At 43.1% G+C, this 12,285-nt stretch overlaps 1 protein-coding gene across 4 annotated transcripts in view; it reads right to left on the bottom strand.

The window, feature by feature from the left end:
• Positions 1–210: 210 nt before the first annotated feature.
• mthfr (methylenetetrahydrofolate reductase (NAD(P)H)) overlaps positions 211–12,285 on the bottom strand; it is a 23,770-nt gene continuing 11,695 nt past the window's right edge. For all 4 annotated transcript variants that reach the window (XM_072478184.1, XM_072478187.1, XM_072478186.1 and 1 more), the window contains exons 2-12: positions 12,192–12,285; positions 10,534–10,772; positions 8,304–8,414; positions 8,024–8,217; positions 7,574–7,824; positions 7,210–7,344; positions 6,231–6,411; positions 5,066–5,248; positions 4,818–4,919; positions 2,570–2,689; positions 211–1,329 (exon numbers count right to left, since the gene is read on the bottom strand). The exon at positions 12,192–12,285 is cut by the window's right edge and continues 134 nt beyond it. In XM_072478184.1, the coding sequence (XP_072334285.1) occupies positions 1,099–1,329; positions 2,570–2,689; positions 4,818–4,919; positions 5,066–5,248; positions 6,231–6,411; positions 7,210–7,344; positions 7,574–7,824; positions 8,024–8,217; positions 8,304–8,414; positions 10,534–10,772; positions 12,192–12,285 (1,841 nt within the window). In that variant the 3' untranslated portion in view covers positions 211–1,098. The remainder of the gene's footprint in view (positions 1,330–2,569; positions 2,690–4,817; positions 4,920–5,065; positions 5,249–6,230; positions 6,412–7,209; positions 7,345–7,573; positions 7,825–8,023; positions 8,218–8,303; positions 8,415–10,533; positions 10,773–12,191) is intronic.

Raw genomic sequence — 12,285 nt, 5'->3', positions numbered from 1 at the left:
TTCAGTCGGGTGCTCTTTGTAAGGGCTGGTGCAGACTCAATGGGCCGAATGGCTGTCTTCTGCACTCTAGGTTCTACGAATAACTAAGTTTGGGCAGATCAATCTTAGTGCTAAATGTTGGTAAGACCCATTTGTAATCTTAGCCAAAATCAGGGTTAAGAGTGCTATTTAAACAAATAGAAACATATAAATTCAACACATCTCTGCAAAAAATATACAAAACATGTTTTAATAGTTGTACCCCATGTCATGGTGAGATAAATTTGAAAACAGGAACAATCAGAATTATCCAAGTGAATAAAAAAATAGTCAACTGTTTCCTGCATTCTTTACAAATCAATCTAAATGTTTATGCTACTTGAACTTTGAAGAAGTTTTTCCTCCTTTTCACCTTATGCCCATCCTCTGACTACTTTACATAACCCCACTGTACCTAGATGTAACAAGACATCAACATCAAATCAGATTTATCTTGTGCGAGTGTAGTGGGCCTTGTATTGGTAAACATTATCCTATTACCCAGAGAACCTGCACTGACTGCCCATGTCAGTTGTTGATTCCCGGTTGTTTTTGCTCTTGGAGTAAATTCTTATGAAGAGAACTTCTGGCGACTGCCTAGTGCAATAGATCCCAGTTATATACTGGGGGAGGTACGCAAGCACACTTCGTTCCTGCTCTGATTAGTCCAGTGTCTGTTGGATTGCACAACTCTGAAGACAAATGAGTTTCTCTCCCTTTCTGCCCATTCCTACAAAGACTCACCTTTGTCTCCACATGAATAATGGCCATTTGACAAATATTCAGATCCTGCATTCTACGCCATAGAACCATGGGGATACAGAACCTCCACATTAACAAACTCAATCGGAACAATTACCTTACTCAGCCCAGTGCTTGCAGTCGGAGCTGTGAAAATATTGCAAGTTCACTGTGGAGTAAAGCAAACACAAAGCCAAATACTACAGTAAAAATCCATTCCACTCTGGCTAGTACATGGGAGATTGGGATGTAGTGCTCCTCCTATGCAAAGTCTAGCTGTCATTAAACAAGCAGATTATGAACTTGTTTATATTGCTTGTCGTCCTGCACAGTGCAATCTCACGGTTTAACAGGCAGTTCACAAGTTGGAGACCCACAAGTCTTTTCAGATGCTTTTAACCTGAAGAGGTCATCAATAACCTGCCAGAGACAGTTTTCAAATGGAAAGTCATTATCCACGAGATTGACCAAGTAATAGCGGTCGTGGATGTCCTGAATTATCTGCCATGAGGGAGATCCAGTTGGGTACAATTTGGCCCATCGCTCAATCCACAGGGCAAAGGCTTCATCCTGAGAACAAAGCAGAGTGTTATTAAGGCTATAGAATACTCTCCACCCTGCCCAAAACACCCACTGTCCCTTTCTTTCCTCCACAGACTGTTCCCCTTCCACACACGATATAAATATATGTTTGCCTTTGATAAGGCAGTGTGAACACTAGGGGATTAATGCAAGTGTTGGTAAGAAATTCCATTGATGATTTTGGAATGGAAGGGGCCTATACCATGGGCGGGATTCTCCGATTGGCCTGAAAATGGCCGTCTGCGCCAAAATCGGGGCGCTGCTTTTGCGATGCTCCGCCTCCTCCAAAACGTCATACTTGCAGAGTATGCCACACGCCGTATGGACAGCCTCAGGACGTCACCCGAGGCCCTCCCCGGATGGGGCGAGTTCCTGTTGACGTGGGCCACTCAGGAGTCCAGCGCCGCCACAGTCAGGAGGGAGCCGTTCCAAGCCGGGTTGGGGGGGGGCTTTGGTGGGGGCTGGGGCACTGGTGGAGTGACGAGCCTGGCCAAAGGGGGGAGGGGGCACTGTTTGGCAGGCCGTGTCCGCGCGCAGCCAGCGCCATGTTGCACAGCGCGGCCGCTGCCGTGCGCATGCGCGGCCATGGACCCGGCAATTCTCCGTCCGTATCAGCAGCTAAAGCCGGGTGCTTTATGCTGCGTGCCTGCTAGCCCCCCATCAGACAGAGGATCAGTGGAGACTTTGCGCCGTTTTTTCGGGCGTAAAACTCTACTGTTCCCACGCCGGCGTCAGCATTTAGTCTTCAAATCGGAGAATCCAGCCGCATGTCTATGAATGGTTAACTTCTCAAAGTAGCAACAGAAATCCCAAAGCTGGGCAGCATGGTGGCGCAGTGGGGTAACCCTGATGCCTCACGGTGCCGAGGTCCCAGGTTCGATCCCGGCTCTGGGTCACTCTGTGTGGAGTTTGCACGTTCTCCCCATGTTTGCGTGGGTTTCGCCCCCACAACCCAAAGATGTGCAGAGTAGGTGGATTGGCCACGCTAAATTGCTCCTTAATTGGATAAAATTAATTGGGTACTCTAAATTTATAAGAAAGAAAGAAATCGCAAAGCTATATGGTGGTAGTTGCTGCACAGAGGTGGGAGGATTGTGGATCAATGTGTTCAGGCCAATTGCCAGGGAAAGTATATGTGACAGGTACAAACTACATTCACTGTGACTTCTCATAAATTTCTGGGTTGCTTTGTAATATTTTATAGTGCACAAGGTTTAATTGTAATTACCTTCCAGTATATGAAGCTGATAGGATCAACCACTGTGGGCTGAATTATCTCACGTCCGGGGAAGATCCCCCATGTAACTGCAATCGGTTGCAGGTCAAAGGCATTATTTATATTCTCACCCTACAACATTAATATAGGTTTAAAGTTAGCTTATGAACAGTATGAAGATAGCACAGTCACTTAAGCCAAATTAGCATGGATACAAGGACAATACAAGATCTGAGAATAAAATTGCAAAGTGCTGGGAAAACTCAGCAGGTCATGCAACATTTGTGGAGACGGAAACAGTTAATGTTGAGTCCAATATGATTCTATTTGGGAACTGTGAAGGAGGTACAACTATAATGGTTTTCTGATGTTGCGGAAAGGGAGTCAAGTGCTATGAATGGTAAGGTCAGGGGTGGTTTAAGCGGGCAGGGGAGATTAAATATCAAAGATGTCATGGAACAAATGGCAAAGGGAGTGGTAATATTGTAGTAAAGAAACGAAACACAAGTTTGGATGGTGGATGTAGATGTTAATAGAATAGCAGAATAAAGGTCAGCTCAGCCTGAAAGCAAAAACAAGATACCTACTGGCACTTGGCAAAACAAAAATCAAAATTGGAGCAGAGTTCATGTCTGAAGTTGTTGAACTCAATATGGAGTTGAAAAGTCTATACCTTGCATAATAATAAGATGAGATGCTGTTCCTCCAGCTTGTGTTGGGCTTCCTTGGAATGTTATGGCAGGTCAAGGACAGAAAGGTGAGAATGAGAGCAAGATGGTGGATGGTGAATTGAAATGTCAAGCGGCAGGAAGTTCAGGGTCATGCTTGATGACCGAGTGTAGGTGTTCTCATGTGGGATTTTAGAGGGCAGTAAAGGCCCACTGACTTTTGCCATCTATTTAGGGGAGATGGGACGTAGTGGTATTGTCACTGGGCTCATAGGCCGAAGAAGTCCCACGTGCTGAAGCCCAGGCAGATGTCCCATGGCTTCAAATCTCACCACAGCAGCTGGCATAATTTTAAATTAATTAATAAATCTGGATTATACAGCAGGTCTCATTAACGATTACCTAAAACTATTAATTGTTGTAGGAACCCATCTGGTCCACTTCAAGGAAGGAAATCCACCATTCTTACCTGTGTGCTAACACTTCCTATCCTGGCCTACGCATGACTCCAGGCCCACAGCACTGTGGTTGACTCATAATTGCCCTTTGAAAGGTCCTAGCAAGCCATTCAGTTCAAGGGCAATTAAGGATGGACAACAAATGACTCGGCCAACAATGCCCACATCCCATGAAAGAATAAAGAAAAAATCCAAGCCTCAGGTCTGTTGAAGAAGAAAATAATTTCTCATAACCGTGTGAACATTAGAGGAGTGATTGTGCCACCCTCCAGTACACCTGTCGCAGTACTCCATTGCTGGTGTACCCTGTGTTATACCCTAGAGCTCCACCATTGATTACATAGGGTTGACAACCCTCCAGGAATCGAAGATCAGTTACCAAGATGCTGCCATGTGCAATTCTGGAGAAATATCATTGGGACAAAAGATTGACATTTCTCCTTATCAGATTTAAAAGTATTGAATGTGGGGGAAATAATAGTTGTTTGGCTGGCAGTCAAGCATCACCCAGGTGGGTAATGAATCTTTTTGCTTTCCAATTGGTGTAGAAAGGCAGTGTGTCACAAGGATGGATGTCTTGGCCAACTAATAGCAGGAGTGTGGGACAATTCATGTCATGAAACCTCCAGGAATACATTTAATTATGGTTGGCAAGCCTATAATAACTGAGATCCACTGCTGATCACAGAGGAAGACAGTTCCAATAAATAGTTATAGTTCTATGTATAACTAAGGAAATGTGCTATTGGACTTTTTCTCCCCAATCAGCAAATATTGCAGATGCTGCTACATAGTCCAGTCAGGATAGGAAGTGTTGGCACATAGGCAGCACCCTTTTAAATGCAAGCCCCAGGTTAGGGTGGCTGTTGGCTTCGAGCCAACAAGCTCTTATAAATGTTTAACTGAGTATGATCAGCCTTTCCCAGACTCAGAACTGGAAAATTCCTGCTCTGTCTCCTGAGGAGGACATTCGTGAATCCCTAGCAACCTGCAAATGAATGAGAAACTTAAAAAGAACAGATCAGCCAAGAGGAACTCTTTAGTTTATTTCTAGCACCTTTGCCAGTGAAACTCAGTTATTTTGTTTACTGCTGAACTAGCAGTCCCACCCATCACTGACTGATTAGTCCCTACCTTCACATTTACGATCTGGTAGTTCACGCGTGTTTTGTATTTCTTCAGAACTTTAAGTAGAGTGGGTATATTTTCTGCGGAGGTAAAAAATTCAAGGTAGGCCTGTGAAAGGAAGAGGAGGATTCAGGCACAGGGAAAAGACATACATTCTCTCAGGGTTTAGCCTCTTGCCCTGGATTGTGAACGAGGGATTCCTAAACACCCAATAGCATCTCTTTTAATTTCCCCTACATTCTGGCCACTCTTACCTTCTGAAACACAAAGCCTCCCTCTGGCCCCCAGCCCACAATGGGGTCAGCTGATGGCCTAGCGTTGATGTTGGGCTGAGAATTTATAGTGAGAATTCCCATCTGATTCACCTTTTCCAGTTCCCCTTTCATAAGAGATGTTTCTAGTGCCAAAGGTTCATCATTCCAAGGTAGACAGGTCACCTGAGAATACATAAACCAGAAGTCATTGGTGAGAGTCCAGTGTCCATTTAGAAATTTGGCTGGTTTTGATTTGGCTACCAGGCTCAAAAGTAGTTTAATTCAGTGGAGAAACTTGTGCCAGCTCACAATGCAGTACCTGCCACCAGGATGCTTAATCTCCAGGCAGAGAGAGAGAGCAAGACACGTTTACTTTCATGCACAAGAAAATCTATCATTTATACAGATATTTGAAAGAAGTTTCAATTAAATATGTTTGATCCTCAGATTCTAGAAGACCAGGTTGTCTAACATGTTGTTACAATTGAAAAGGATTTCGCTCACTTCTCTGGATGTTGCTGGAGAAAAAAAAACATTTGTTAATACCAGTTTGTGCTAGTTAAATTGTGCAGAATTATTAAATTACATTTTTAATTTTAAAGCAAATTACTGCAGATGCTGGACTGAAGCAGAAAATGCTGTACCATCTCAGCAGATATGACAGCATGTGTGGAGAGAGAACAGCTAATGATTTGAGTCTGAATAACTCTTTGTCAAAGCCAGAATCATCCAGACATGAAACATTAGCGCTGTTCTCTCTCCACAGATGCTGTCAGACTTGCTGAGATAGTCCAGCATTTTCTGTCCACTTAAAATTTTTAAAAAAAATTTAGAGTATCAAATTATTTTTTCCAATTAAGGGGCAATTTAGCGTGGCCAATCCACCTAACCCGCACATCTTTGGGTTGTGGAGGTGAGACCCACACAGACACGGGGAGAATGTGCAAACTCCACATGGACAGTGACCCAGGGCCGGGATCGAACCTGGGTCCTCGGCGACATGAGGCAGCAGTGCTAACCACTGTGATGCCCTGTCCACATTTTTAATTTAACAGTTTAAATTTCCATTAGCCACAACATAGTTGGAAACTTTACTGTTATGAATTAGTTACAACAGGTAAAGCAACATCTTCTCACAATTTTACTTAATCACTAGTTTTATTACCCTTTTTCCATTGCTGTTGGATTGCCCAGTGATATACGCTGTGAAGACATCAAATATACTTTTTTCATCTACCAGCTCCTCCCCCCACATCTTCAGCAGCTCCTCCTTTGAACAGTTACTGTTCAGATAGAAGAGGTAGTAATCATTCAGCTCGCCAAATGCAGGAGATGATGAGTTACCCCTAAAACAACAAATATAAAATCACACTGAATCTACACATTGACGAACTAAGGCACAGCCACTAGTGAAGTTCAATTCAATGTTATCAGCAGATATCTTCCGTACAATTGTTTGCCAGCTTTAGTGGGTGCCAGGGCAGCATGTGGTGCAGCGGTTCGCACTGGGGCCACGGCACTGAGGATCCGGGTTCGAATCCCGGCCCTGGGTTACTGTCCGTGTGGAGTTTGCACATTCTCACCATGCCTGCGTGGGTTTCACCCCCACAACCCAAAAGATGTGCAGGTTAGGTGGATTTGCCACGCTAAATTGACCCTTAATTGGAGAAAAAATAATTGGGTACTCCAATTTTTTTTTTTAAGCTTTAGTGTGTGCAGAAAATTAAATAAACTCATGTTACTTTTAGTGAAATGTTACCAATGTACAAGAGAAAAAGTAAAATCACAGTTTAGCCAATTTAATGTTGGAATAATCCACATTCATCAAATTACATTGAAAGGTCTGGAACTGTCTGCACTCCAGCCTGATGTTACACAGCTCAAACATTTGCTCCAGGCATAACTAAATTTGGAAAGACTGAATTGAGAATTGTACGTCTGAGTGTTTTTCCACAATTAAGGCAAACAAACAGTTTAACATTTTCACATACATTACACATAAAATAATAAAATTCAAACTGACAAGATTATCAGACCAAACATTTACAATTGCAAACTTAAGTCATATGATGAACTGCTTTTGTATTGCATTGTTACTCAATTGTTCATTGTCTAGACACCAGAAATGATTTAAAAGATTGTACCATCTTCCATTGGGAAATTCATCCCAATCCTGGGTTCTGTAGATGTAACTCTTTTGTCTCGAAGCCCAGAATATTGGACGGACATCCTCAATCTTTCGTTTTGGATTGGCGCTGATGGTCCATGGCAAGGCACGCCTGCGGGGGTAGGGATAGGATTAAGGGTTTGAACGCATTGAACACAAGGTAGGATATATTCAAACAGTAGATGCCTAGACTCTACATCTCGGTTATAGGTTTCTCACTGTACCTTCCTTTCTGAGATTAAGTAATATGTCCTACATCAATATAGCAATGCAAGTTAATCAATGAATAAGAGAATTGCAGTGATCATATCTACATGGTTCTATTAACTGCTCAAACCTACCTAGGGTCCTCGGTCCACAGTCGCAGTCGTTTCAGAATCTCCACAGTTGCCACCTCTCGATTCAATGTATAGAAGTGGAGCCCTGGCACCAACCCCGACTCCAGCAGAACTTTGCACATGTCAGTGGCCAAGTCAATACCGTAATTCCTAATTGCAGCATCATTATCTTTGATTGGGTCAATTATGTCTTTGATTTCTTGCGGCACTTGTAGCTTGGAGAGTTTGACCAGCTGCCGCAATGAGTGATACCCCTGCCACAAGATAAAAGAAGATGACAATGAGATTAATAACCTGAACTGTTATCGTTATCTGTTTACGGAGTGAGGAAGAAAATGTTCTTCTACAGAGAATTATGTGAAGCTTGCCCCAGTGCAAGGCTTGCACCACAAGTCATCTTACCATAGTGTAAGATTCTCAGCTGGAATCGGGGATGCCCATGTTCACACGCACCTGAATGGGGAAGATTCCTGGCAGAATGGGACAAGTAATTCCCATTGCACGACAGTCCTTGAAAAAGGAAAGGAAGGTTTCAGGTTTGAAGAAGAGTTGGCTGATGATAAAGTCTGCACCTGCTTCTACCTTCAACTTCAGGTGCCTGAGGTCCTCCTCATAACTCTTGCACTCTGGGTGCCCTGTTGGGTAACCTGCAAGTAAGTAAAATTTAAATCAGCTTAATTTACTGTGATGAGAACCAAACACTAAGAAACTGGCTTTGCCGAACTGAGCTTACCAGCAACACAAATGGCAAAATAATCATTAAACTCAGAGCGAATGTGTTTGACCAAATCACTGGCATAATTGAATCCACCTTCTTCAGTCTTCCACTCATCGCCCATGGGATCTGCAGAATAACAGACTCTTGTTATACATCCCTTCAAATCATCATCTCACTCCCCTCTTCCTGGCCTATCAGGTGGAAAAGTATTGAATAGATTGTGGCACATTCAAATTATTTAATATAAAATAATATCAGAAAATGCTGGATAAACGCAACAGGTCTGACAGTTTCCTGGAGAAAGAAACAGAGTTGACATTTTGGGTCCATATGACTCTTCAGACCTATTTAATGTTGGCTGCTGGGTTGAGATTGGTTTATACCATATCAACTGTGTAAACGTTGAGTTTCTGAGATTAAACTTTTAGCCAGAAATGGGGGGGGTTTGACTTTTACACAAGTAATAGTTTTTGAGGAGCAACATCCAGAGTCGCCAGGTGGTAGACTGTTCACAGGAACCCCACCCCCCCAGAAGTTGTGTAAAAGGTATTTTTATTATTGAATTTTTCCTCTATTTGCACATTCATTCTTAGGCATCTGGCAAAGCTGTGCAAGAGAGCTTCCGCCAATCTCCAACGTTCTCTGACATTGTGAATTCTCTCGCTGCTGCACAATAATAATATACTTTGTCACAAGTAGACTTACATTAACACTGCAATGTAACACTTCCCGTACCAGCCTCCCCGAACAGGCGCCGGAATATGGTGACTAGGGGCTTTTCACAGTAACTTCATTTGAAGACTACTTGTGACAATAAGCGATTATCATTTCATTTCTCATTTCATTTTTAATTTCAATGAAATTACTGTGAAAATATTTGTCTACTCTGCAGTCTCAATGACTTTTAAGTTTGTACAGGGCTGTGTATTTTCCATTCCCTCATGACACCATGTTCCATATTTGAGGGTGGGATTGGCAGGAATGTGAACCAGTGAGGTGGTAGCTTTGGCACCATATGTTCATGTGCACTTCCGGGAGCTGATGGCGTGCTATTATATGATTCTATCAATTAATAGGTTTGCACCAAGACAGATTTGACTTCAGCAGGGGTGGGAAGTATGAGTTTGGAATTTTTGGCTAAATGTCAGGGGTCCACTTTTAAACCAAAAGTCGACCATTACTGTACATACAGTACACTCTTTAGCTGTGCAGCCGACAATCTTTTACTGAAATGTTATTATGTACAGAACGGTGTCAATACTTAAGGTCAGGTCGGGGGGGGGGGGGGGGTTGAAGCTATGCATATGACCCCCTTTCTCCCAGGTTATTTTAAGGAGCTATTTAGACATAGAGGACCTTCCTAAAATCTATTTTTAAAAAAAAAAATTTAGAGTGCCCAATTAATTTTTTCCAATTAAGGGGCAATTTAGCGTGGCCAATCCACCTAACTCACACATTTTTGTTGGGGGGGGGGCGCGAAACCCACACAAACACTGGGAGAATGTGCAAACTCCACATGGACAGTGACCCAGTGCTAATCACTGCGCCACCGTGCTGCCTCCTTCTCAAAAATCTAATCGATGGGTGATATGAGCCACTTAAACCCTGAAACCACGGTTATATTTATGTTTATATTCGCCTTGTTTGAATGTTGTAGTCAGGGATATTTGAAGACGATTATTATTGGTACTGTTGGGTCAGTGGTGAATGCATGCTGAATTAGAACAATGAACAGTAGAACACGAGCAGTAATCTCAGGTATACAGATTAATTGGATCATAAAATGGTTTTCACGTTGGCCTGAGTTGGATGCCGATTTTTGAACTTGGGTGGTTAGCAGATTCACTGGCATGCTGACCATATAATGTGGGGTAACCAGTGGCTGCCCATGTGTTGGGTACCCATGACCATTAAACCCTAGTAAACCCCATAGAAAGCAACTTTAGGTTTAAACCTCGTATACTTCATAGCGATCACTTAAAAACAAAACATTTGACTGATCCTGCAACAGAACAGGAGACACTTGCTGGATGGCCGTTTTGTCATGTGCGCCCAAATTCCATTTCTTCATCAACCTCCCAGTGTATATATAGACGTTACAACTAAGATCAGTGATGGAGGGTGGAGTAAATTCCCACACACATAATAGTTCAGGAACTTGAAGCGAGATGAAGAGCATCCCTTAGGTAGGGATAATGTGTAAAAGGGACAAGGTTACAAGGATTAACACTGATTAATATCTCACCACCACGGAGGGCGAGTAGGTTCTTCAGCCCCAGATGCCGAGCCTTGTGAAGGTGCTGTGTGATCTGATCCTTGGTCTGGTTACAACAGGTTATATGCAGCAACGTTTCGAGGCCACAGTAATTTACAGCTGTGCTGGCTATGGTCATGGAGGAAGTCTCTTTGTCGGAGCCTGGATCCCCAGCGGGATGCCAGGTCACATCAATGAAGAGCGGTCCACCAACAGCCATATGGTCAAACCTAATCAAACAAAGGCTACAGTCAGCAACTTGCAACAAGACACATCTCATTGTACAAACAATCAAATCCCAAGTATGGTTTCTCTAGTGACTCAGGATGTTTAACCAGAGAGCCATACAAGTCAGAAAATATGGCTATTACTGATCTGCATTGAGTTAGGGCACGAATACAGCAGTCGGCTTCAGGACCCAGGTTAGGGTCGAAAAAAATAAATACTCCTAACTCTTCTCCAGTGAATCAAAGTGAGGAGTTTCAGTGGTGATGTTCCCACCAATAGTTGTCTTAAGTGTGTAGTCTGATAAAAGATAAATGAATATGTAACTGAACAATAAAGGCCATGTTTTGTGGAACTGGATACAGCTTCAGTCAGGACCTTCAGTGCAGGGACTCTGACAGGGAACAAAGAAAAAGAAACTTAAAAAGTTGACTTCAAGTATTGAACCAGCCACAACTACACAGCACAAGACAGGAAAACCCAAGTAACCATCTTGTGTTTGGTGCATTTATGGGAAGCAAAAATCAATATCAAATCAGCCTGGCATCCAGAGATTTAGCCTGAAGCGGTTCACATTTATTCCAGGACACTAGCAATCACTCCCAAAAAAATCCACTCTACATCTCCAACCTTAAAGTTTCCCGTTGTGATAGGCATCCCTCACTGCTTGAGAACCTTTTCGCCATTCCATTCCAGCTCATTTCTCAGATACGTCCCTCTGACCTCCCCAAGAAGATCAGGAAGAGTCACAGCCACTAACCAGCGATAGACTAACACCAGCCAGTCATTTATGGCAGCCACTTCAGCACTCCCCCCTTTCCCTCAGTGCACCCGTTCCTGCATCACTATCATGTACCCACTGCAGCACACGGTACTGGCCCCAGCACCAATAGTTCATCATTCCATGAGTGATGCAGTCATCTCAATGCTTTTGATGATATAGACTCTTAAAGGTATTTCAGGGTATGGGTAGTGTGCTGGAATATGGCGTGGAGATAGTGGATCAGCCATGATCATGGTCAATGGCAGAGCAGCCTTGAAGAGCCAAATGGCCCATTACTCCTTTTTTCTATGCTTCTTTATACGTCTCTAAAATAATCCAGTAAGATATGTAATTCTATAAACATTCCCCTGTTACAACAAAAGAAAGCAGGCCGGTCCAAGTAACATAACAGGGATCATGTTTACTTCTTAGAAAGGCTAGGATTATACAGATCAACACCCAATGACAGAACAATGTTAGATCCAGTTTACTGGAATATTTACTGTATAAATGTTTCTCCTCATTCCCTCCTCACTTTAAGATGCTTGTCAGTTTCTACTGACATCCTATTGACCCTGACAATAGAACCTAACAACCTCATCCTTCCGCTCGGCTTCAGTGCACCAGGCCATTCATTGTTGCTCAGTACTATCAGCCTTACCTGGAGATCAGATTAACAGCACCGCCAGAAGTTCGTGGAGGGAAGAACTCCAAGGAAAACCATTTGTCACCCGATTCAATATGTCGCCGGATCT

The sequence above is a fragment of the Scyliorhinus torazame genome, chromosome 16, assembly GCF_047496885.1.
Source record: "Scyliorhinus torazame isolate Kashiwa2021f chromosome 16, sScyTor2.1, whole genome shotgun sequence".
NCBI lineage: Eukaryota > Metazoa > Chordata > Chondrichthyes > Carcharhiniformes > Scyliorhinidae > Scyliorhinus > Scyliorhinus torazame.
The sequence above is the reverse complement of the archived record's forward strand: the minus strand, read 5'-3'. Positions and strand labels throughout refer to the sequence as shown.